We start from the raw sequence: 27,031 nt of genomic DNA on the forward strand, positions 1-27,031 counted from the left end.
CCTGACCCCAAGCAGTGAATTCCCTTCCCCTTCCTCTGCAGCTTCATCAGCATCTCCTGCCCCAGTCCCAGATACCCCACCCCTGTCCTCTGACAGCAGCCAGAACCCACCTCTGTCACCCTTCACTAGAGTCATTGATTAGATGCCCATTTCCTTCACTGCACTGTAAGCTCCTTGAGGCAACAGAAATGTTTTCAATAACTCTGTCACTCAGCTCCTGGGATAGAGCCTTGTACATCATAGAAGGGTGTTAAGTGAATGAATATTCCGAGAACAGAAGTTAATTATATTAACACTAAAGTTCTGCTCTCTTATGGATTAAATTGCCTTTAATGAGCTAACCCTTTACAGTATTCTCTCTCTGGAGAAATGTATTTCTGTTTCTGAACAGCTGACATATAAATGAACTATTGAGGACAATGTGTTCATAGGTCAGAGCCTGACTATTAAAGATTGCCTTTCCAGGGCCAGAAATAAATGAATCTTTGTATGAGGTGTTCCTTTGCAATGTTAGCAACCGTGGCCATCATCCATGGAATCACCCTAGAAAACCACATCAGGAGTTACAGTCTCAGAGTGGGCCAGCCATCTGTGACCGTGGGTGGCCCTCCTGGGCTAGAAGCTGTACCTTCTCTGTCTCCTTTACTTCTCTCCCAGACCTTTTCAGCAGATGCTACCTCTGCTTTACGGAAGTGAAAACTCAGGCTCAGCTGCTGGAAAGTTTGTGCTACGGCTGGGTTGCCGAACCCCTCTGGTGCCTCAGTTTCCTAATTATAAAATGGGGGTGAAAATGTTACCTACACTCTCACTGTTGTGCTGATTAAAGACATGTAATCCTGTATATTTACCACACAGTACTTAGAATTATACGCCCCACGCATACTAATTTGGGCCCTAATGCTTGGATCCTGTGGCAGACCCAGGGTTTGTGCCTAAATCCGTCTCACAAAGCCCATGCTGTTTCTGGGAGATGATTAACATGTGCCTGGAAAGCCATAGACAAAGTGCTCCTAATCCACTCTAGACCCACCATGTGGTCCTCCCTCCACCCTCCCCACTTCCTGTACTTATCTATTTCAGCGAGATGGGGAGGGGAGCCGGCAGAGAGGACCAGTACGCTGTCAGGGCTGGAATGGTGTCCAGGGAAGGATGGAGGTGTCATCACTCTGCAGTGCTTGGACTCCCTGAAAATTGCTCTGGAACCAGGGATGCCTGGAAGGAGGGTACTTCCCACAGGCTGCAGGTCCCAGGACCACCTTGCAGCCATCCTGAGGGGCTTTGGAGAGAAAGCACTGAGCATCCTTCTAGGTAACAGAGTAAGAGCTCACTGGATGTTTCTAAATCTATGTCGCCCATCACTGTGATCAAAGACAGTTACCTCGTATATCATCTCCTTGGGCAACGGGGCCCTACCCCAAACAGTTTCTTATAGGAGTGGACAGGTTACAGACCTGCGTTCCTGTTAAAGCCTTTCCTCCATGCATAATCTGTATTGCACAAGAGTTGTCAGACTCCCAACAAGAGTGAACCTAACTCAGGGTCTCTTAGAGGTATAGAAAAGATCTTTAGCTTAGCTACACTGCTAACTACTACTAGTACTACTACCAGTGCTACTACTACTACCAGTAGTAGTAGTAGTACTGGTAGTAGTAGTAGTACTGCTATTATTATTATTTGACCATGACATGCAGCAGCTTGATGTGGGATCTCAGTTCCCAGATCAGAGATTGAACCCAGGCCACAGCGGTGAAAGCACCAAATCCTAACCACTAGATACCAGAGAACTAACTCCCTGCACTGAGAATTAGTGACGAAATCAGAGAATTGATAACATTCCTACATTTACCATTAATGCCATTTTGACTAGAGTATTTAGCAATATAAATTATGTTCTTATTGTTATAAATAGCTGCTACTCTGTATCATCACTTTCTCCGCCAATGAAGGAAGTACTTCAGTGCTCCCCAGTCATCCCTTGCCATTTAGAAAATTCCCAGAATGTCAAGTTAGATGTGGGTCCAAGAGGACCTGAGAACCAATGGTCCTCTTCTCAGTTTCTAAGCCAAGGAGCTCTCTTCCCATTTTCTACACCATTTAGGGTCTCCACTGGCCAGTTCACACTTAGCACGCACTGTGTTATCGCCCCTTAGCTTGTCTATCTCTGTGATGTAACCCTGATGTAATGGAGGCCTTTAAATAATCAGTTTCATCAATTTCAGTCTATCTACTCTTCATATATTTATTCGGTAGATAGACCCTAAATACTTAGCATAAACCGCTAAATGGAACACAGTGTGGGAAGATCAGAATAGCTCTGTGCAAACATGCTCTATCTCACCTTTCTGTGGCGTGGAGTTGAGTTCAATCACACAGTCTGTGCCTGTCTGTCCCAACAGCTGCCAGGCTGTCCATGGCTAAGGCCTAGAGGCCGGGGGGATAAGAAAGACCAATAGTTGTGTTCCTGCCAAAAGGTTCTTGTCTCATCGCAGAAGGAATTCAGAAACAAGATAGAAACTGAGAAAGTCAAGTGAGGATTTATTTAAGTGAGAAATATGCCCCCAGAGGGGAGGCCAGCAGGCAGATGAGCAGCTGCCCTGCGTTTCTTTGGCACACTGGTTATGAGGGACATCCAAATGAATGGACAGAATATTCCTTGGAAGAAAGGGGGTTGGGGGCATATTCCCTGATTTTCATTTTAGCTCCACTTTCCCAAAGGGAAGAGGAATATTTGTCCTTATTTAGCCTTGATCGGAAGTGTCATGGCATTGATGCATGATGGGTACTTCTTATCTGCGAGGCTAATTTTATTGTAATGACGGCATAATGAGCAATGGGTTACATTCCAACCACTGGAGATTCACTCCGGGACACTTATCACCCCAAATGTATGATTTCCTGTCGGTCTGGAGGTTTCTGTTTTCCTTGTCTGCACAGGGACCCTGCACGATGTGTGGTTTCCTGCCACTTGGCCCATACCCGCCCCCCTCTGCTCATACCTCTCTATCTGCCAGCTGTACCAGTTGTGCTTTATCTCAGGGTCTCTCCCCAAACCCCTCCCACCCTTTGGAAACCCCCTCCTTCCCCATTCAACCTGGATTCTCCTAGCAGAGTCCTGCCACTTTTCAGTTCCTTAGATTAAGTAAGTCCTCTCTCGTATCAGCTTCTTGGCTTTTCACTTAAGTCTTCCTGTTCTCTGCACTTAGCGTATTACCTAATACATAATAGCAATTAATTCAACAATATTTATTGGATGGTTTACCAGTTACCCCGTGAGTAGGGTTGCCAGATCTAGCAAATAAAAATGCAGGGCATGTACTAAATGATAAACAGCAAATATGATTTTAGTATTTTGTGTGTTCCCTTATTTCATGAAACCATACCTATAAGGTTTTGGAGAGGTATTTAAACAGTCCTGATCTCATATCTGGTGATGAGGACAGACACTTAAAACATTAGATCAAGTACAGTGATAGAGGAATTTCTTTGGGTATTCCTTTCAAGTTTAAATACACCCAGTCTGTTAATCTTTCACCATAAGATTTACTCCCCCACCTTTAATGATTTTTCTGAACCTTTTCAAATTTCACGTGTGAGTTGCAGGAGTGAGCAGCACAGTGATCATAAAGCCTTCCCACTCGGATTAGCAATGAGATCCTGCTGTGTAGCACTGAGAACTATGTCTAGTCACTTACAATAGAGCATAATAATGGGAGAAAAAAGAATGTATACATGTATGTGTAACTGGGTCACCATGTTGTAGAGTAGGAAAAAAATTGTATTGGGGAAATAACAATAAAAAAAAATTTTTTTAATGAAAAAAAAAATAAAGCCGGAGTTCCCATTGTGGCTCAGTGGTTAACGAATCCGACTAGGAACCATGAGGTTGTGGGTTCGATCCCTGGCCTTGCTCAGTGGGTTAACAATCCTGCATTGCCGTGAGCTGTGGTGTAGGTCGCAGACGCGGCTCAGATCCTGCGATGCTGTGGCTCTGGCATAGGCCAGTGGCTACAGCTCCGATTGGACCCCTAGCCTGGGAGCCTCCACATGCCACAGGAAGCGGCCCTAGAAAAGGCAAAAAGACACACACACAAAAAAAGCCTTCCCACTGGCACATCATAGGGCCTGACCATGTCCTTCCCAACTGCCACATTTCTCTTTAGTGTCCCCACATAGGCTCCCTATTTAAACAGCAGCACCGCCTTGTCAGCTCACATGGTTTTTGGTTCACTGGGACTCCATGATCCCTTTGGACCGTACTTTGACAAAGCCAGTTCCTGCCCCTTCTTACACTAGGGCAGTGTGTTTTTACATCCTGTGAGAGTTACTTATATGCTTCCTAATTGAACTTCATCCTTTTAATATCCTTTTTCCTCAAGCCAGATGTATTATTTTGATGTTTAATTCTATTTCCAACTGGCCAATCCAATTTAGCATCATAGCAAATTTAAGAAGCAAGTTTTCCATCCCATCTTCTAAGAGATTAAGGTAAATGGGACCTTTTCCTGTGTATTTTTTAATTTTTTATTATTTTAATTATTATTATTTGCTTTTTAGAGCTTCACCTATAGGATATGGAAGTTCCCAGGCTAGGGTTTGAATCAGAGCTGCCAATGCTGGCCTGTGCCACAGCCACAGCAACGCAGGATCCAAGCCCCATCTGCTAGCCTACACCACAGCTCATGGCACAGCCAGATCCTTAACCCACTGAGCAAGGGCAGGGACCGAACCCGCAACCTCATGGTTCCTAGTCGGGTTCATTTCCACTGAGCCACAGTGGGAACTCCCTTCCTGTGTATTTAATAAGTTACCCCACACTCCCAACTCAGGTGATCGAGCTTGCCCTTTCACCAGGTATCCTATCTGCCTAATCACATGGGCCCCTTTGTTGATAAAGAGGAACTTCTTTCTTTACAGTTTACTTTTTGGCATTTTGTAGAGACTTTTTCCCATTCAGTTGATAGGTTCCTGATTTGAAATATAGAAGATGATTTTTTTTTGATGTCTTCTTTAATTACTGCCTTGAAATAAATTCTTTTTTTTTTTTTTTTTGTCTTTTTTTGCTATTTCTTGGGCCGCTCCCGCGGCATATGGAGGTTCCCAGGCTAGAGGTCGAATCGGAGCTGTAGCCACCGGCCTACGCCAGAGCCACAGCAACGTGGGATCCGAGCCGCGTCTGCAACCTACACCACAGCTCACGGTAACGCCGGATCATTAACCCACTGAGCAAGGGCAGGGACCGAACCCGCAACCTCATGGTTCCTAGTCGGATTTGTTAACCATTGCGCCACGACGGGAACTCCTATAAGATGATTTTAAAGAGGGTTAGCTTCTCTGTAAACTATTGACAAAGAGTACGTGACACATGCACTTGGAACCATTCAAAGGACCCAGTGGCCTGGTATCTTAAAAGAAGCCTCATGGAGCTTAATAAGGAAACTCAAGTAACTTCAGCAGTAGCTGAAACAATCGCCCCATTGGTGCACGTATTGGCCTCTAACTATGTCCACCCAGACAAGGATTTAAAAAATGTAAGTGTGAAATGGACTCATCTAGATTATTATCCCAAATAGGTATTGCAATCCATAAGCAAGCTCTCTTGCCAGTAATTCTAGCCATTCATTTGCATATCCTAGAAAAAGTCTCTTCTTCAAGCCTGAGATGAAACACACCTTAGGTTTTATTTCAAGTGGAAAATACATTTTAATATGTTTATCTGATGCAAACTTGAAGTAGTTCCTCTGAGAATTCACATCAGACCAAGGTAGGGGAGCTAGACTCAAAGAGGAAAGCACTCACAGGAGGTATGTTATTAGAGACAAGAGTTTCCAGGGCATGGTGACATGTGACCCAAATAGACACTCTAAGCCCATCACTCAGTTAACATCCACTAGGGCAGGCCCCCAGTTAAGCACCCAATCTAAAATCAGGAAGAGGCTCTGAATAGGTTTATCCCTTCTATCTGTTTTTCTCTTTTGCCCCATGAATGGAAATTACATTGTATGGTGTGACATAACTCACACTTAACGTATTTACGAAGTTTATTTGCCTTTCTCTACTAGACTGTAACCTCCATGAGGGCAAGAATTTTTGTCCTTATTTACTGATGTATCCACAGTAACTATAATAGAGCCTGAAAACTATAAGTGCTCAAATATTTATTGAAGGTTGAATTAATAAATCATTTAGCCAGTGATTAAACAAGAAGACAGTTATATCATTCGCATAATGTCCAGAGCATAAGCCAATACTGCTCTTTCTTTATTAGCTATTTGAATTTGAGGACCAGTGAGAAGTAGTTTCATCGCTAATGGTGGGGAAGAGAGGATAATGTAGAGAAACTGGGCATTAATAATTAGTCTCAGATAGAATTTGCTTATCTTATGATTTCTACTGTCACATCACCTAAATCAAACAGGCATATAAGAAGGATACTGAATTATACTACTGTTGTGACTCATCAGATCTTAAATTATAAAGTGATTTCAGGACTTATCTGGCAAGATATTCAATTCTTTCGAAGCCCCTGATTGCTCCTTGTCTCACTTGGGAGCCAAGTACACAGGCCCTCTGTGTACCAGTGCTCATGATGTCTGGATTGTTCTCTGAGTGTGAGACCCCAGCTTCTCAATCAGCTGGATGTCCACTGAGCACTTGCTGCTTTCCCATCACTCATTTAACAAAAGGTGGCCCACCCTGAACAAACTGTAAGAGTGCCACGTTCTGATTTTAGAGGGGAAAGATATAAATTATGATAAAATCAGCTTATGTAAAGGAATGATTAAAACTAAAAACAGGAGCTCCCATTGTTGCTCAGTGGGTTAAGGACCCAACATTGTCTTTGTAAGGATGTGAGTTTGATCTCTGGCCTCAGTGGGTTAAGAATCCGGTGTTGCGGTAGCTGTGGTGTAGCCAGAAGCTGCACCTCCAGTTCAACTCCTAGACCAGCAACTTCCATATGCTGCAGGTGCAACCATAAAAAGAAAAAAAGCGGGGGGACGGTTTCCAAGGTTTTCCTGGAATAAATACATCTTAAAGGCACTCTTTCAGACTATCTTGGATCTCTCTGGTCTCAACTCCTGTGCAGTGTCCAGTCTTGGTGTCAAGACACATGGCGGTGCTCACTATGGCTGATGAAGGGTAACCCTAAAGAGGAGCGTGAATTACCATGGTTTAGGATGATTTTCAACAAAAGGGTTTAAAGTGAAAGGGCTTTTGACTCAACCTTCAGTCAACTGGAAAAATTAAATCCATTCCTCTCCTGATGTGGTTATTGATCTTTTATGTCTGTAGCAGTCTTGGGTTATAATAATGACCTTAGCATTGTGATTGGGGCCCTTTAAGGATGAGGGAGGCATACTAGACTCTCATTATCCCTAAAGACCCTGGCTGTGGAAATGCTTCCACACCTTCCCCCTGCCTTTGACACCAGCACAGCTCCTAGTGCTGAGTGGATGCTCCGTACGTGTGTGATGACTGGAGGGGATGGAGGGGATGGAGGGGACAGGAACTGGGGCTGGCCCTTTGGCCCTGGAGAGGTCATGAATGGCCCAGGCCTCAGCTTCCGGTTCTGAGCAATGGGCAGTCACTCAATCGGCATTTCTCACACTTTCAAAGCCCCTGAGTGTCCTGGGAGCCTTCATAGGTGCTCTTTTTTAAAAAGTCATGGCAGAATGCTCTATCCAAGTTAAATGAGTTCCTTCACCCAAGGACTTGTTCAAACCCTCTGCTCTGAAGGTCCCAGAAGGGGATGCCACATGCCCAGTAGGATCACCAAGGCTCCCTCTCAGCACTGACATTCTGCCAACTGGCATGTCCCCTTCCTGGGGCTGAATTAATGGATCAAAGCAAGAAGCTCTGCTGTGCTGTAAATGCATCACAAGGTGAGCATGTGTGGTGCATGCTGGCATCTCCATTTCTTGGTTTGGAGTTGACAGATCTGATCGATGGCCAGCAAAGCAAAGGTGTGCCTGTCCCACTGCCATACCTTCCCTGGGTCCTTGGCCCTGCCTGGTGCAGACCTTGGGCTGTCCTCCTCCACCCCCAGCCCAGCTTCAAGGCTCTGAAGCTGCTTTCACTGTGATGGGAACCTCGGGTTATCATGCCGACCGCTGTAGCTCCCTTACACCCTTGGGCATCATCCTGCATATGGAAATCCTGGCAGGAACCCTCAGTGATCTCCCCCAAACTGTAGATGAACTGCCTGGCTTCTAGTAAAGCTCTGGAACCCAATTTTCATGGTAGGTCTATCTGTGCCATTTCCTTAAAATCTTTAAGGGCTGTGTCTCTTTGCTGGCACCCACAACTTTCATGAAATCCCTCCACCAGCCTCTCCCCTCTCACAGGTCAAGAACACCACTTTGTATCAGTCTTCTCCCCTAAGGGAGCTTGAGAAAGCACAGCCCAGGATGACTTAAGGATAAAACTTAAATGTCTCAGTCCTTCCACCTCGGTTTCCTTCATCCCCATGTTATCACAATCATCTCCAACTCTGTCACATTTTTTGGTGCCAAAGAAATATCCATGTACATTGTCAAGTCCTAAATTTGACAAACTCTTGTGGGATCTCAGCTCAGATTTATTTTTTTGAAGGGAAACTGGAGATGGGGCCAGGCAAAGTGTCCTCAGCTGGCCTAAGGCCTTATTAACTCCTCATTCACCAGGGATGCTGGTAGAGCACTAGCTCTGAGCAACAGGCATTCTCAACTGTGTTCTCTGATAAGGCATTCACCAACAAGGAAGATACTTTGTGTGATTTTTTAAAATATAATAAATAGATCCTCATTGGTGTTATTCAATTTATTCTCTCATTTAGTCATTCATTCATTCATTCATTCATTCATTCATAAGGAGAGTATACTAAGTGCCAGGTACTGTTCTAGACACAGGAGATACAGCAGTGATCAAAACAGACAGAAATCTTGACTTTCATATCACTTGTATTCTAAAGGCAGGTAAACAGGGGAGGGGCCAGAAAATAACATTAAAAGGCAATTATAGGGAGTTCCTGCTGTGGCTAAGCAGGTTAAGAACCCAGCTGATATCCATGCGGATGTGGGTCCGATCCCAGGCCTCATTCAGTGAGTTAAGGATCCTGCATTGCCATGAGCTGTGGTGTAGGTCGCAGACACAGCTTGGATCCTGCATTGCTCTGGCTGTGGCATAGCCTGGCAGCTGCAGCTCCGATTTGACCCCTAGCCTGGCAACTTCCATATGCCATGCGTGCAGCCCTAAAATAAAATAAAAAAATTTTTTAAATAAAAAAAATTTTTTTAAAGACAGTTACATACAATCTTAGAAGGTGTTCGCTGCCACAGAGGAAAATAAAGCAGAAAAGGGAAATTGTGAGGGCTGGCAGAGAAGTTGCAGTTTAAAATCAAGTGGCCAGGAGAGGGTTGTGAGACCATCGCATGTGACCCAAAGGTAATGAGGAAGCAATGAGTTATCATATCTGGGTTTCTGTGTTCTAGGAGCTTCCAGGAGGCCAGCATGGCCATGAGAAGGAGGGCCAGGCAGGAGAGGAGGGGGAGAGGAGGTGGTGGAGACTAGCCTGCTTCGGAACATTAGAGGCAGACTTGGATTCTTTCAAAGCTTACACTTTGGTGTCTTGGCCATAGATTCCTCCCATTATTTTCTCCTGGAAATAGGTCAGACCCCCAGTGAAAATCCCTGCTTCAGCCTCTCTGCTCTTGAAGCCACATCACTTTAGCAGCATAATGATACCTAAGCACCCTGATGTGTAGCAGCGCCCTTCCCCAGCCAACCACAGCGTGTGCTCTGCCTCGCAGCCCCTGCCCGGCATTCAGTGGTCGACACTCACATGTACAAACAAATTTTCATTCCTTCTTTGGTTAAGACACTGTGCCTGGGTCCTTCTGCATCTTTTCTCATGCCTGCTTCTCTTGCCCCAAGTGCCTTCCCCACACCTCCACCTGCACGCATCCTGGTCCATCCGTAGGGATCCGTTCCATCTCTGCTTCCTCCCTGCAGCCTCCCCATCCCCATCCCCCATGGATCAGCTCTACTCCCCATAAAACTCCATAGCCCTTACTTTCTTTACATCCAGTTTGGAATTTACCATCATCATTTCATCACTGGATCTTTCTATTCTGTGGGTTTGCTGAGCATCTTTTCTGTGTGTCTAGAACTCTGTGTGATGTGTTTTACCTTTAAGCATGAGAAATCCTTGCTGTGCTAGTTTCTAGCTGTGTGGCCTTATTCAAGATACCTCTCTGGGCATCAGTTTCTGTTGCATGGTGACAATACCTACCTCATGGGGTTGATGGGAAGATTAGAGAGTTACTGTATGTAAATTGTGTGGTATATTAACATAGGCATGTTAGCTGTGTCATTATGTTAGCATTATTATTGCCAACTGAACTGTCACTGAGGAATTGTATCTGTTGTCCCATTTCATAGCCTCATTTCAGAGCCCAGTGACTTATGCATGGACTCTACCCATTAAATGTGTGTTGCTAATGATACTTTATGGCCAGGCACCTGAGACTTCAGGGTATAAGGGTGACATGGTAAAGGGAATACAGGAATGAACCTATCTGCTCTGCTCTACCGGCTCAGGGACCACACCTCAGGCAGCTAACATGAACTACAATGTCATTTATCTAGTCTTAGGAGATATTTTAGGAAGTACTGATGAAGACTTACATATGCAAATTTTATAAAACACTAAAGAAATGACTGCTTTACTATGGGGAAAACTGATCATTAACTAAATTCCAGAAATCCAGAGAATTTGGTATTTTCTTTTCTACAAGTAGGAGGTTCATGAAGAGGAGATGAGTTCCCTTCCCTCCATCACCTGCTTCCCTCTATAGCTCCACACTGAGCAGAGAGGGCAAGGGACTTCTTCCCAAGAAGCACAGCATCCAGAGTCTTGAAGGGGTACTTACCAGGCTCCTTACATCCAAGTTCAGCTTTCTTCACATGCAGACTTAGTGTGTTTGTCACTGTGGACAACCACAGCACCAGTATTAACAACAAGAGGGAAAAGAGCAGAAACGACTCAAGTGTCAAGTGCTTCCTAAATGCTAACTGTCTTTTTGGCAGCAACAAAATGGGATCATGTTCTCAAGGTGCCCAGGTAGGGAACTGAGTTAATTTGGACACTTTTATTATATACCTGTATCTTCTAACTACATTCTGTAATGTTATTGTTATTGCAAAACAGTCACCTGCTCTGATTGAATTTCAAAAACACTTTCTCCAATGAATAATATATAATGAAATGTAGCATAATATTTTTCCTCCCTCCTCCATCCAGATTATAAAGATGAAGGGTCTGACTGTCTCATCCATCACTATATCCACAGCCAACTTGTCCCATGGTAGGGTCCTGGGTGGCTCCCCTGGGCCCCGCGTTTGAAACGGAGGATTTGTAAAGAGATGAGGTTCCTTATTGCACCTCTTAGAACATTGCTGAAATTCAGTTGCAAAGCTAAGTGGTTTGTTTATTAAGTTGATCAGTTAATAAATAGTGGAGTTCAGATTTGAATTTAGATCTTTTGACACCATAACCTATGTCTTGCTCTTCTATCATTAAATAGCCCTTTCAACAGGGAACTATCTCCAGTCTCTTGGGATAGACCATGATGGAAGATAATTTAACACAAAAGAACACCTATATATGTATGAGGGTCACTTTGCTGTACAGCAGAAATTGGCCAACATTGTAAATCAACTATAAATTAATAAAAAATAAAATTTTAAAAATATAAAATAAAATGAAATAGCCCTTTCAGTATAAGCACAGATCATCTCCTATCCCCATCTGTCCCAAGCATTTATGAGCCATGGAACAGTGAGGAAGATCATCTTCAGAAAGTTTAGTCTGTGTTATCATCTGACCTTCTTCCCCGTTTGGGCAAACAATGGTGGGAGAGGATGGGGCCACTTTCTCTAGCCACCTCCTCCTGTCTTCAGACGTTGCTCAGAGTCTGAAGTCATAATCCTAGTTGGGCTGTAAGCTATTATGTGAAGAATGAGTATCAGGCAGCATAGTAAGATAATAATAGTTAATGTACTTATTTATCATTTATGGCAAAACTGGAAAGATCCAAAGAGAGAAGAGATGCTCTGGGGTGGGGGGCGAGGTCCTGGGTCAGGGGTTAGGGGTAGGGTGGGCAATGTGTGGCTCATATGACCCAGCACTCCCAATCCTGGGTGCCTTAAAAAAAAACCAAAACCTGTACATAAATGTTATAGCTATTCTATTCATATTTGTCCCAAACTGAAAGTAACCTAAATGTCCTTCCACGGTTGAATGGATAAACACACTGATATAACCATGCAGTGGAATTCTACTTAGCAATAAAAAGGAACGATCCAGGCAGCAGCTCAGATGAATCTCAGAGGCATCATGAGAAGTGAAAAGCCCATCTTGAAAGGTTACGTACAGTGTGATTCCACTTATATGACATTCTGGAAAAGAGAAAACCATGGGAAGGACAGATCAGTGGTGGCCAGAGGTTAAAGGTAGAGGGAGAGTGTCTGCAAAGGAGGAACACAAGGGAATTCTTGGGGTCACGGAATTGTTCTCTCTCCTGCTTGTGCTGCTAGAGGCAACTAGAGATTATCATACTAAGTGAAGTAAGTCAGACAGAGAAAGACAAATACTATATGATATCACTTATACGTGGAATCTAAAACATGGCACAAACGAGAGTTCACTTTGTGGCTCAGCGGTAATGCAACCAACTTGTATCCATGAGGATGTGGGTCTTTACATGGTTTGAATCTTTACATGATTAAAATCCATTAAATGCATGCGGAGTTACTGTTTCCTAGGTACAGAGGTTCAGTTAAGGAAGGTGAAAAAGTTCTGGAGATGGATCGCGGTGATGGTTGCACAACAGTGTGGATACACTTAATGCCACAGGACGGTACATTTAGAAATATTTCAGGAGTTCCTGTCGTGGCACAGTGGTTAACGAATCCGTCTAGGAACCATGAGGTTGAGGGTTCGGTCCCTGCCCTTGCTCAGTGGGTTAACGATCCAGCCATTGCCATGAGCTGTGGTGTAGGTTGCAGACGCGGCTCGGATCCCACGTTGCTGTGGCTCTGGCGTAGGCCAGTGGCTACAGCTCCGATTGGACCCCTAGCCTGGGAACCTCCATATGCCGCGGGAGCAGCCCAAAGAAATAACAAAAAGACAAAAAAAAAAAGAAAGAAATATTTCAAATGGTAAATTTTATTGTTAAAAACAGAAGGATAGAGGCAACTAGAGATTATCATACTAAGTGAAGTAAGTCAGACAGAGAAAGACAAATACTATATGATATCACTTATACGTGGAATCTAAAACATGGCACAAACGAGAGTTCACTTTGTGGCTCAGCGGTAATGCAACCAACTTGTATCCATGAGGATGTGGGTTTGATACCTGGCCCCACTCAGTGGGTTAAGGCTCTGGCATTGCTTTGAGCTGTGGTGTAGGTCACAGACTGGCTCGGATCCTGCATTACTGTGGCTGTGGTGTAGGCCAGCAGCTGCAGCTCCGATTCAACCCCTAGCCTAGAACTTTCATATGCTGCATGTTTGGCCCTAAAAACAAAAACAAAAACACTAAAGCAAAAAAAAAAACAAAAAACAAACAAACAAACAAAAAAACCCCCAAAAACACAATATAGCACAAATGAATCTATCTACAAAACAGAAACAGCCTCAAAGACATGGAGAACAGACTTGTGGTTGCCAGGGGGAGGGAGTGGGATAGACTGGGAGTTTGGGATTACTAGGTGCAAACTATTACATTTAGTATGGATAAGCAATGAGGTCCTACTCTAGAGAACAGGGAGCCATAGCCAGTCTTTTAGGGTAGACCATGATGGAAGATAATATAAGAAAGGGAATGTATGACTGGTTCACTTTGCTGTAAAGCAGAAATTGGTACAAAATTATAAATCAGCTATACTTCAGGGGGAAAAAAGACAAAATCAGAAGGACAGATTTAAGAAGATAAAATTAGTACCAAACACCCCTTTCCTCTGAATGAAGAAAAATAGCACAGGTTCTTGTATTAAAGGCAAATGATTCTCAGATTGGATCATGAAGCAAAACCAAAGTAAAAACAATGGATTAAAAGACCTATCAATAACCCCAAGAGATCAATTTTATATTTTATTACAATTTAAATGAATAGATGAATAAATCGAGTAACAAAATTCATAGAACTATACATAAAAATAATAAAAGTCAGTGGCAAAACAGTCCTATGAAAACAGAGGGTACTGATGGTAATGACAATGACAGCGGGAGGGGGCTGGGTAGGTAAAGGGGTCCCTACAGAATTTTGTTGTTCTGCCACCTCCTCATTATTAGTAGACAGGTCAAAAACCACCCTCATAGCCTAAGCCTTCCCACCTTTTCTCTTGGATGCCTCAGATGGCTGAGCGGAGTTTGGGCACTGATTCTTTTTGTGATTCAAATGTGAAAGCAGGAGTGATGGAATGAATATTTATGCGTGGGATTGTCAAGCTTTGAAGACAAAAGCGCTCAGATTCCTTGTCTCCCTCAGATGGACCCTGCAAACAGGACAGTACAGTATCCACCTCTGCAAGGTCACAATGCTGGCCCGTCCTGATCTGCATAAGCTGATGGATCAGATCCAGCAGGGCGGGCAGCTACTCCAGAAGGCATTTCCACCGCTTTCCTCATCTGAATAGAGCTGCCATCATTTGCAGGCTGTCGTTCCCAAGATCTAACTCCAGTGGTCCTCCTTGGGCTGTGTCTGTCAGTCAGCATGGAAACCTGGATGCCGTCAACCCATAGCGGGGTTCTGGTTCCATTTTCAGAACCTGCTCTTTCTCCTGGCATCATGGCCTCTAAGACGTCTCTGCAAGGGTCTGTTTCCTAACTCACTGTGAGAACTGAACAGAGGTGGAGGAGAAGTCTCACTGCAGTGGGTTCTTCTACCTTGAAGGGATATTCATGCTCCACCTCCACCCTTCCATACCCAGCCCACCCTCCTAGCCAGCATAAATGCAGCCTCCTTCGAGAAGCCAGCCAGGAAACTGGGATGGTTGCAGCCTTTCTCCATTGGGATTTCGGTGGCATCCGCCCCATGGTCTCAGTTTTATCCAGCTGTGCACGTGCCATCTCTCACATTCTTAGAAGGTGGGGAGGTACCTGGTGCTTCTGCTCCTTCTTGTTCCCCCCAGTGCCCAGACCGTCATCCAAGTGCATCTCCTTTGCAGCTCCCGTGCCTCCCTTTCCAACCAACTCATGCCGACACCTCCACCTCTGGGCTCCTTTTTTTAAAATTGAAGTATAGTTGATTTACAATATTGTGTTAATTTCTGTGTACAGTGAAGTGATTCAGTGAAGCAGTCTTTTTTTTTTTTAATGTATTAGTTTCCATTATGGCTTATCATAGGACAATGGATATAGTTCTCTGTGCTGGACAGTAGGACCCTGTTGATTATCCCCTCCAGGTATTATAGCTTAGATCTGCTAACCCCAACCTCCCACTCTGTCCCTCTCCCAAATCCCTCTTCCTTGGCAACCACAGCCGGTTCTCTATGTCTGTGAGTCTGTTTCTGTTTTGTAGATGGGTTCATTTGTGCTATATTTTAGGTTCCACATATAAGTGATATCATATAGTGTTTCCTTTCTCTGTCTGACTTTCTTCACTTAACATGGGAATCCCTAGTTCCATCCATGTTGCTTGCAAAAGGGCATTATTTTGTTATTTTTTTAAATTTTTTTAGGGCTGCATGTGCAACATATGGAAGTTCCCAGGCTAGGGTTGAACTGGAGCTACAGCTGCCAGCTTACGGCACAATCACAGCAATGAACGATCTGAGCCATATCTTCAACTTACACCACAGCTCACTGCAATGCTGGATACTTAACCCCCTAAGCGAGGCCAAGGATCTAACCAGCATTCTCATGGATACCATTTGGATTTGTTACTGCTGAGCCACAACTGGAACTCTTATTTCACTCTTTTTGATGGGTGAGTAGTATTCCATTATATATATGTACCACATTTTCTTAATCCATTCATCTGCTGATGGACATTTAGGTTGTTTCTATGTCTTGACTATTGTGAATTATGCTTCTATGAACATAGGGGGCGCATGTATCTTTTTGAATTATAGTTTTGTCTGGGTATTTGCCCAGGAGTGGGATTGCTAGATCATATAATAAATCTATCCTTAGTTTTCTGAAGTTCTCGGTTCTTTCTAACACAAAACCCAGTCTTGACACTCTGCCAGAATTCTTCAGTTCCTTCCAATAATGAAGATGATGACAGTAATAATAATGATAGTAATGACAGCTAATATAGTTTATATAAACATGTGCCATTAACTGGTTGAATACTAAGAAGCCTGATGAGGTAGGTACTATTTTTAGACCCATTTCCCAAAAGTGGAAAACTGGGACACAGAGAAGTTAAGTGAGCTGCTCCAGGTCACACAGCTGTCAAGCAGCAGAACTGAGATTTGAACCCTGGCAGTTTGGCTCCAGAGGCTCTGCTGTTTCTTTTTTTTTTTTTTGTCTTTTTGCCATTTCTTGGGCCACTCTCACGGCATATGGAGGTTCCCAGGCTAGGGGTCGAATCGGAGCTGTAGACACTGGCCTACGCCAGAGCCACAGCAACGCGGGATCCAAGCGGCATCTGCAACCTACACCACAGCTCATGGCAACGCCAGATCATTAACCCACTGAGCAAGGCCAGGGATCGAACCCTCAACCTCATGGTTCCTAGTCGGATTCGTTAACCACTGCGCCACAACGGGAACTCCTGCTGTTTCTTTTCCCTCAGAGCATGCATGCTACACTCCTTTGCACAGAATTCAAATCCCACTGCCTTCCTCTTCAGCCCTATCCACCTCCAATCACCATGCTGCTGTATCTGTTAGGTTTCGGCAATGGCAAACTGCTCATCACCTCCAGGCCTGCCCAGCGTCTCTGAGGGTCCTGAGTCTGCACAGACTGCTGTCTCTGCCTGGAAACCTCTTTGCTCCTCTCTTCCTACTAGAAAAATCTTCCCCTATCTTGTAGCCCTAGTGCTACGGCCTCCATAAACTGTTCAGTACAGCGGCCTTTGTGTGGGGCTCTGCTGAGCTCCATCCTCCAGTTGCCCTGCCCCCCAGCAACCACCAGGCTTGTCTCCTTGTCCGGCCTGTGCACTTGCTGTTCCCTGGACCTGAAATACTTTCCCCTGATCATCACTCACCTGGTTCCTCCTTTGCCATCCAGCACTTTGTTTAAATGCCACCTTCTCAGAGAGGCCTTCTCAGGAGAGCTGGTCTAAATGCATTCTCCTGTCAAACACTCTATCCTAAGTCACAGCTGTTTCTGTTTCTCCGTAGCACTTTGTTGGCACTATTTGAAATGATCTGTGTATAGTTCGCATTGTGGCTCAGTGGTAACGAACCCAGCTAGTGTCCATGAGGAGTGGGTTTGATCCCTGGCCTCGCTCAGTAGGTTAAGGATCTGATATTGCGGTGAGCAGTGGTGTAGGTTGCAGATGAGGCTCGGCTCTGGCATTGTTGTGGCTGTGGTGTCGGCTGGAAGCTGCAGCACTGATTCGACCCCTAGCTTGGGAACTTCCATGTGCTGCAGGTACGGCCCTAAAAAGACAACAAAAAAGGAAAAAGAAAAAGAAGTCATCTGTGTGCTGGTTATCTATGGCTGTACACAGCAACCCACCGCATGTGGTGGCTGAAAGCAAGAGCCATTTCATGGTATTTCCTGGGTGGTGGGTGAGATTTGGGGGCAGGGTTGCCTGGTGCCCTGGCTGCGGTGGTTGGAAGGTGGGGCTCAGCCAGGACTGTAGACAGACGTGCCTACATGTGACGGTGCAGGCATGGAGCCCGCAAGGTCGTCAGATGCTTTACAGAGGGGACCGCTTCCCTCAGACCTGGGTTCCAAAAGCCCAGGTGGACACCGCAAGGCTCCTCAGGACTTGGCCTTGGTAGTGCCAGAATGTTACTTTGCACCTTCTACTCGTCAAGCAGATTGCAAAGCCAGGCCAAAATCAAGGGCGGGGAACCTAGACCTCACCTTTCATGCAAGGACTGGCAAATAATTTGGAGCTATATATTAGTCAACCACATTTTAAGAAACCCATCTTATTATCTTACCCCCTTCTTTGCAATGTGAACTCCTGGAAAACAGGTTTTTATTCTTCTATCATACTTCATCCCTAGCACTGAGAATATCATGACAGATACTATAAATACATACTGTATTTATAGAATGAATGAAAGAATACATGAATGAACAAATGAATTCATTAAAAAGTAAAGGAATGCAAAAGAGAATGAAGGTTTACATCTCCCACCACCTGGTGTGTAAACTTCTCGAAAATAAGAGTCCAGTGTTTTCGGAGTACCCTCTGTGATGCAGAGGTTAAGAAGCTGACTGCAGGAAGTTCTCATTGTGGCTCGACGGTAATGAGCCCGACTGGTATCCATGAGGATGCCAATTTGATCCCTGCCAGTTCGATTCCTGACCTTGCTCAGTTGGTTAAAGGATCCTATGTTGCCTTGAGCTATGGTTAGGTTGCAGACGCGGCTTGGATCCTGTGTTGCTATGGCTGTGGTATAGGCTGGCAGCTGTAGCTCTGATTTGACCCCTAGCCTGGGAACTTACATATGCCTCAGGTGCAGCCCTAAAAAGCAAAAAAAAAAAAAAAAAAAAAAAAAGCTGACTGCTGCAGTTCTGCGGAAGTATAGGTTTGATCACCGGCCAGGTGCAGTGGGTTAAAAGATCCAGGATCTGCAGCGTGGATTCAATTCCTGGCCCAGGAGCTTCCATATGTCATGAGTGCTGCCTTAAAAAAATAATAATAATAATAAGTCTAATGTTTTCATCTTCACATCCTCAAGTCCTAATATAGTTCTCTGTACTAATAGGTACTCAGGAAGTACTTGTCAAATGCATGGACGCATTTTAATTACTATCAGGAAAAGAGATAATGTGAGTTATTCCCTGCACATAGAGGGCTGGAATATGAGTGGCTATTATTAATCAATTAATAATGCCTCATACATAGTAAAATCACTTTATATATTTATTTAATAAATAGAACAAAATGGATCAGATCTCCTTGTCCCTAACTTCTTCCCCTTGCCCTCTCTCTCTGCAACAGGCTGCATGAGAGCTTCTCTATTGGGAAGAGGCAACCAGAAAAACCCCAGGGCCCCCGGTTCCATTAGCTCTGGTGAGGGCCAGGGCCCTTCGTCCTGGCCCTCTGTACTTTTCTCCTTGGCTGACTGCCAAGATGAACTGACCTTGAGGTCATTTAGGATGGGGGCTGAGATGATGATCTGAGCAGCTCAGAGGGTTGAATTCTGAGACCCAGCAGTTCTCCGGGAGGATTTAGTGGGATTATGGTTCTCTTAACATTCTGGCACCGTTTTCTCTTGTGTGAAAGCATGCTTGCAGGGACTGCACAATGCCCTGTGTTGAATCCCCAGAGGGAGTAGGGGTTAGCATTGGATAAGCCAGGAAGCAAAGGACACCCTTCCCCGGGTGGTCCCATGTATTGCTCATGTAGCAAGTGGCTTCACTCCCCAATGAGCAGAAGTAGGACAGGCAGTTGGCATTTGAGCTGCAGTGAGAAGGCTCAGCTGAGCTCCCAGGGGTCAGCCCTATAAGCTCATCCTCCTACTGCCCCATGTGGCCTGGAATAACTCCCTTGGTCTCTTCAGAGCTTCACTTTCCTCATCTGTGAAATGGGACTGATCTCTGAAGTGCCTTCCTTTCCATATTCTTATTTTCCTCTCTATGTTTTTATAATCCCAATCTGGGTAACTCTGGAAAATGATCCCAGGTTCAAGGAAGCTCTATAATGGCCACAGGTGACTAATAAGGAATACTATATAACATTCCCTATTTTAAAGTCAGGCCAAGCTTTTTAATTCAGTGCTGGTCTCCATGGTGTATTGAGTTTTGAATTTTTTTTTTTAGAAATTGTTTCTCAGGGTCCTCCGTGTTCTGTGGAGTTTAAGGTTTCTGGTTCTAGAAAATGCTCAATTGCACTCCTTCTCCAAACCCAAGAGAAAGCACTGATTTCCATTCAGGTTAAACAAGTGCCATATAACAAATCATATCTGGGGTAAGTTTTATTACGGGACATTTATGGGAAGTATCAAGCTGGCATTTGGAAGATTCATTTTTCTTCTTCCTCTTAAACAGTTTTCCATGGCCATGAATTTCAGTAGAATTCAAGTTTCCAATGACAGGTTGTTTTTTGTTTTTTTTTTAATCTAGATTTTATTTAAACTTCACCAAACTGGGACAAGAATTTTCAAAGGAAAAGGCAGACTCACTTCTGCTTCTGCTTTGGCTAATTCTAGGGTGATGCAGGTAACCTTTTTGGTTCCCAAACTGACCAAGTTTAAGGAACAAATTAGCGAGTAAGAGTTTTCTGGAGTTCCCGTTGTGGGTCAGTGGTTAACGAATCTGACGAGGAACCATGAGGTTGCGGTTTCGATCCCTGGCCTTGCTCAGTGGGTTAAGGATCTGGCGTTGCCGTGAGCTGTGGTGTAGGTTGCAGACGCGGCTTGGATCCCGAGTTGCTGTGGCTCTGGCATAGGCCGGCAGCTACAGCTCCGATTCGACCCCTAGCCTGGGAACCTCCATATGCTGTGAGAGCGGCCCAAGAAATGGCAAAAAGACAAAAAAAAAAAAAAAAAAAAAAAGAGTTTTCTACCTTGGGGTACATGGCCTAACATAGAACAGTTTTAGATGTTAGACCTTCATCCTCATGAAAGCAGTTGATAATTTTTGAGTCTACTATGTGCCAGTACTGTTAAGTAATTCCAGATATTATCTTAATATAATTGAGTAATACTTCCAGAAAAAAATGGGGTTCCATGAATTTGAAAAACTTGCCCAGAGTTCCTGTCGTGGCTCAGCAGAAACGAATCTAACTGGGATCCATGAGAACGCAGGTTCAATCCCTGGCCTCACTCAGTGGGTTAAGGATCTGGTGTTGCTGTGGCATAGGCCAGTAGCTACAGCTCTGACTCAACCCCTAGTCTGGGAACCTCCATAGGTGGAGGGTGCGCCCCTAAAAAGACAAAAGACAAATAAATAAGTAAATAAATACATAGATAACTTGCCCATGTTCACACAGTTTGTCTGAGAAAAAACTGGATTCAAATCCAAATTTTTTCCAAGACCAGTGCTTTCCACAGGACTGTGCCTCCTGTTCTTCTAATGTTGGCTGATTTCTCCGTTTTCTTACAGAAGATGCTTTAACTTGCTCTTTTATAATTTAATTCTTTTAGTGTTTTAATGGCTTTAATTTATTTTCACATATTTTTGTCTCCTCTATGACTTATCTCTTTTTCCCAGACCACGAATTGAATCTGAGCCACAGCTGTGACCTACACCACAGCTTTAGCAACTAGGGATCCTTAACCCACTCCGCTGGGCTGGGGCTCAAACCCTCCTCTGCACAGTGACTTGCTGTAGTAGGATTCTTAACCCACTGCACCATGGCAGGAACTCCAAAGAGTTCTTAATTGTAACAAAGTCCAATTATCTGTTTTTCGTGGGTTTTTTTTTTTTTTTTTTGATGGATTGTACTTTTGGTGTCTTATCTAAGAAAACTTTGTCCAACTCAAGGTCACAAAGCCTTTCTCCTGTATTTTCTCCTGGAAATGCTATAATTTTAGGATTTGTATTTAGGTATGTGGCCCACTTTGGGTTAATTCCTGCATATCTCGGGAGGTGTGGAATGAAATTCTTTTTTTTGCATATGGATATCTAACTATTCTGACACCTTTGGTTTAAGATTATCCTATTTCCACTCAACTGTCTTTGCACCATATATGTGTTGGTCTGTTGGGAACACTCTATTCTGTTCCCATGATCTCTTCACTCTCTCTATGCTGATGTCCCACTGTCATGATTCCTACAGTTTTATAAATAATTCTTGAAGTCAGATAGTATAAGTCCTTCAGCTTTGTTCTTCTTTTTCAAGGTCATCTTGACTATTCACAATCCTTTATTATTTCTTTGTTTTTTATTTTATTTTTATTTTATTTTATTTTACTAACTCAAGGATCTAGTTATAAAACAGCATCTTGAAATCTAAAGATAATTTAGGAATCAAAGTTAATAAAAAGTAGTATGGAAACTTTCTATAATCTAGCTTCCACAGGAAGAGAAGCACTCTGAGCATCACATTCCACTTGGTTAATCAAAAATTGTATCTATGGAGAGCAGATTTGTGGTTGCCAAGGGGGAGGATGAGTGGAGGAAGGAAGGATTGGGAGTTTGGGACTAGCTATTACAACTATTTCATTTCGAATGTAAACTATTACATTTAGAGTGGATGAACAATAAGTTTCTACTGTAGAGCACAGGGAACTATATACAATATCTTAGGATAAACCCTAATGGAAAAGAATGTGAAAAGAATATATTTGCATGCATAACTGAATCACTTTGCTGTACAGCAGAAATGAACACAGCATTGTAAACTGACTATACTTGAATAAAATTTTTAATTGTTGTATCTACTTTATATGGATTGCTGATTTTCAAAAAAACTAGAATATAAAAATTTATACGAGAATTATTCTGGACGTGATTTCAACTTTCACTGATGCTTCAGAAAATACTTTGGGCACTAGAATGTCTTGGTCATTGTGAACATCGGTTTTGTCACTGTCCTAGCAAAGTGGGGAATTACTAATTAAAGAGAACTTATTTGGTTACATTGCTACCTGCCATAGGATCTACTCTACTCTTGATTGGGAGGTTACTTTTTTTCAAACTTCTGAATGGTTATAATCAATGGTTCTATGCATAGCATTCTGTCTCTTCCAATAAAGCATATACCTGTTTAGCTTAAACTTGTTATCTGCTGGAGACAGGGAGGAGTGCTATTAATTAGGTCGATTGATTCCTGGTAATATTAGCTATCACGGCCACTGTGCGACATTGAGCAAATTACTTGTCCTCTTTAGGCCTCTGTCTTCATTTGTAAAATGAAAGTTTTGGACTAGTTAACCTTTAGTGGTTCATCCAACTCTGAAATCCTTTAACTTGTTTGCAGTGTCTTTATTCACTTAAAAATCACAACCTTTTTCAAAATAAACAAAAACTCTTCATGGCAAAAAGCTCTACAGTTCACTCAGAAAGCAGTGGTCTTTTGATGCATCACAGATTGCCTAACACCCCTGCAAGAGCCTACTTTGAACTCTGGCCAACTCTGGCCAATGAAGACAGCATTTGTGATTCATGGTGCTGTGACTTTTTGTGGTCGATGAAATCCCCATATTCTGAGAAGCTCTTGAGTGTCTCAGGCCAAGGGAAAGTGAAAAGAGAGTGGCTATAAGCCCAGACAACTCCAAAGGTTCAGAATATTCCTGAGTTGGCAAGTCGGATTCTCAACCACATCTCCAAAGCAGTTGGTATAGTATTGGAGCCAAGTGGGCTTTAACTATCTACATCATCTTTCCTGTACCAGTGCACAGATTATGTGACTACATGCTCTGGTCATATACTAGCTGATCATTGCCGTTCTAAGAGAATGAGAAACGTGGAGAGTATGAAGTTTACTAGGGAGTGCAGAACCTAGACACGAGTTTAAAATACTATAAGGAGGTTTTTATTGAACATTTACTGTATAAGATGCAGTGCCATGCACTTCCTGTGCATAGTATCATTTAATACACATTGGAAAGTAGTCATTATTGCCTCTTTAGTACATATGAGGAGGTGATACATGGAGAACTCATGTTACTTGCCCCAGGTCACACAGTAGTAAGTGGCAGAGCTGGTCTTCAATCTGTGTCTGTCTCAATCTAGAGCTTAATGACTGCATCAGAGACAAGCTCTCAGAACTTAGCCAGCTCATTTAAAAAGTAATTGAATTTGTAGTATTAATTATAATGATCTAAACCAAGAACACCAAGTACTGATGGGTCACCCTTGGGTAGACTTGATGGAAGAAAGAATTCACAGAAGATAGCCTGCAGAAATTGCTTTGAGTTATATTTTGAGGTGAAGGACATGAATTGGCCTAGAGAGAGAGGTGAGTTCATGCTGGGAGGCCAGACCCTGTGAGACCATGAAGATACAAATGAACAAATTATGTGTTCGGGATGCAACATGCAGACTTGCTCATTGCAGGGCAAATAGCCAGAAATAAAGCTGATGTCATAGGGGTGAAAATCCAAGATATTTCACTTTATTATTCTAGGCACTGGAGATCCACTCTCAGTTCTTAAGCAAGGGGAGGAACATAATTAAAGTTGCATTTGCTTTTACAATTTATCCTACAACTCATTTAGGACAAAAGTGGGCCTTTAAAGCATCATGGAAGGTCAAGAGAAATTTTCTCAGCAAAACATATTTGTTACCCAACAAATCATTTTCAGGAGTACGATGTAGCTCCTCACTAAGGTCCTATAGCCTGTTAGCACTGCAAAAGGGCCTGGAAGCAGATTTCACACAATTTTCAGAAATAAAGGTAACCAGTCCACTGCACTTAAGCTAATAGTACATCCCCATCATCATAGGTTGTGCGCATAGATGGAACACACAAGGGTTACAGATTCACGTCAGGATTGGGCATGTAGATAGCTCTCAACAATATGGATTAAATTGAGTTAAATTGAAGTTCACTTTCAGACAGCAATTGCTGCTCCTGAGTGAGGGCTAATGTATTTGGTGAACTCTTGTTGGGTCCCTTCCATTATAAATCCACTAATGCTAACTTAATATCTCTTCACATTATCTGAAGCATTCATATTCTCTCTTCCTCTCCCTCCCTCTCTCCCTCTCTCCCTCTCTCTCTCTCTCCAGTTCCAGAGACCTAATGACTTCTCACCCCCTTTCCGCTTTGGCACTGTGCCCAATGGCAGCACAGAGAGAAATATTCGCAATAACTACGCAGAAATGCACGCCTACATGGGGAAGTTCAACCAGAGGGGTGTGGATGATGCATTGCTCTCCCTGAAGACAGGGTAAGAACTGCCTCCAAGCTCAGAATCTTTTATACGTTTCTCACATTTATTAAATATCCATTGAATCAGATGGGGCATGCTGAGGTGCCATACCAAGTTAAAGCAGAGAAGACTGCTTTTGCTCTTGATGGATTTCCAAGTCGAATCTGACAGTATAATTCAGGCCAGTACCCAAAGATTCCCATGCTGTCATTGACTTCTATGTATTCTTAACAAATTATAGTCCTCTTGCATTAAGGTAACCATGAATCAAGGATGTAATAGATGTAAAAGTCAAAGGAGAGAGTCAAGGCTAAAGTTCATGTATTATCAAAATAAAGACCGGTCAACCAAAAGGTTAAAATGATGATTTTGGTGTCCAGTGGACAAAGGAGAAATAAACTATGAAGAGGGTGAAAGTTTTTAGACCACAAACAGAGGATGTATTCACCAACCTCCACTTCCAGCTTTTGTTGGCATTCTTTGCTCCAGCTCTAGACTCTGGGAATGATTAGTTCACTAAAACAAGCTCACAAACTGCAAATAGGTTGGCTTATGTAATCTCAGCCATGTAGTTTCCTTCATCCATTTGGCTTTCAGAAGCTGCAGCTATGGGATAAGACAGTTGATCTTTTTATGGCTGAGTAGCATTCCATTGTGTATATGTAATCTGTTCACCTGCCATTGAACATTTAATGGAATGCTACTCAGCCATAAAAAAGAACAAAATAATGACATTTGCAGCAACATGAATGGGACTTACTTCTCATACTAAGTGAAGTAAGTCAGAAAGAGAAAGACAAATACCATATGCTATCACTTGTATCTGAAATCTAATATACAGCACAAATGAACCTATGTACAGAAAAGAAACAAACTCATGGACCTGGAGAACAGCCTTGTGGTTGCTAAGGGGGAGGGTTAGGGAGTGGGCTGGACTGTGAGTTTGGAGTAAGTAGATACAGACTATTTCATTTAGAGTGGATGAGCAGTGAGATCCTGCTGTATAGCACAGAGAACTATACCTAGCCACTTGTGATGGAACATGATGGAGGATAATGTGAGAAAAAGAATGTATGTATATATATATACACATATATATTTGTGTGTGTGTGTGTGTGTGTAACTGGGTCACCTTGCTGTACAAAAGAAATTGACAGAACATTGTAAATCAACAATAATAATAATTTTTTTAAAAAGACAGGAAGGTCCTGTTGTGGCACAGTGGAAGCAAATCCAACTAGTACCCATGAGGATGCAGGTTTGATCCCTGATCTCGCTCAGTGGGTCGGGGATATGGCTTTTCCATGAGCTGTGGTGTAGGTCACAGACGTGGCTCAGATCCCGCATTGCTGTGGCTATGGTATAGGCTGGCAGCTGTAGCTCCGATTCAACTCCTAGCCTGGGAACTTCCATATGACGCGAGTGCGGCCCTTTAAAAAAAAAAAAAGAGAGAGAGAGAGACAAGATAGTTGAGCATGAAAAGTATTGGGGGTGGGGTGTCACGGGGTCCTGGAGGATGTGTTGTAGGATGTCCTTTGTTGTAGGATGATGAGCAGTAGACCTCCTGGTGGCTCCAGTTCTGGAAGAGCCACCTAGATGCATGTTGACTTAAATACATCAGATTCCATCTTAGTACCATCCAGTCACAGCAGATTTCAGAAGATGGGATTTGAGCCTGGTAGGAGGACCACGCTGGGTAGTCTGGCCCCTGATGCAACCACAATTCTCAATCCTATAAAAGCATCATTGGCTTTTTGGTGTACATCTTTCTAAAGGATATTCACAAGCCTTTTGAAAAAAATGGTCCATGTCTTATGCCATGTCTTATTTTTTCTTAAGGGGATGTAAAGCTAACTTAACTTGTAAGAGTGAAGGGATGATGCCTGCCTTTCTTTCCTGTAGTCCTCTCATCACCTGAGTATATATCTGAATTTCTTCCCTTTGATATGTTTAAATGTTGGGGTTTTGTTTTTTTGTTTTTTAAGGGCCACACCTGCGGCATACAGAGGTTCCCAGGGAGGGGTCAAATCAGCGCTGTAGCTGCCGGCCTACACCACAGCTACAGCAACATGGGATCGGAGCCGCATCTGCAA

General features: G+C 43.4%; 1 protein-coding gene and 1 long non-coding RNA gene across 5 annotated transcripts in view; one reads left to right on the plus strand and one right to left on the minus strand.

The window, feature by feature from the left end:
- Positions 1-27,031, minus strand: part of LOC146403400 (uncharacterized) — a 1,275,680-nt gene that overhangs the window by 451,645 nt on the left and 797,004 nt on the right. The gene's annotated exons all lie outside the window — the stretch shown is intronic.
- GRIN2B (glutamate ionotropic receptor NMDA type subunit 2B) overlaps positions 1-27,031 on the plus strand; it is a 447,773-nt gene that overhangs the window by 411,595 nt on the left and 9,147 nt on the right. For 3 of the 4 annotated variants that reach the window (XM_021092315.2, XM_021092318.2, XM_084956717.1), the window contains one exon: positions 24,796-24,956. In XM_021092315.2, the coding sequence (XP_020947974.1) occupies positions 24,796-24,956 (161 nt within the window). Of the gene's footprint in view, positions 1-24,795; positions 24,957-25,985; positions 26,160-27,031 lie in introns of those variants that run through there. The other variant, XM_084956718.1, reaches the window with a different exon arrangement.

The sequence above is a fragment of the Sus scrofa genome, chromosome 5, assembly GCF_054392235.1.
Source record: "Sus scrofa isolate SSC_HxYL_T2T_F1_AM1 chromosome 5, Sscrofa_HxYL_maternal_Yorkshire_Landrace_v2.0, whole genome shotgun sequence".
Lineage (NCBI taxonomy): Eukaryota > Metazoa > Chordata > Mammalia > Artiodactyla > Suidae > Sus > Sus scrofa.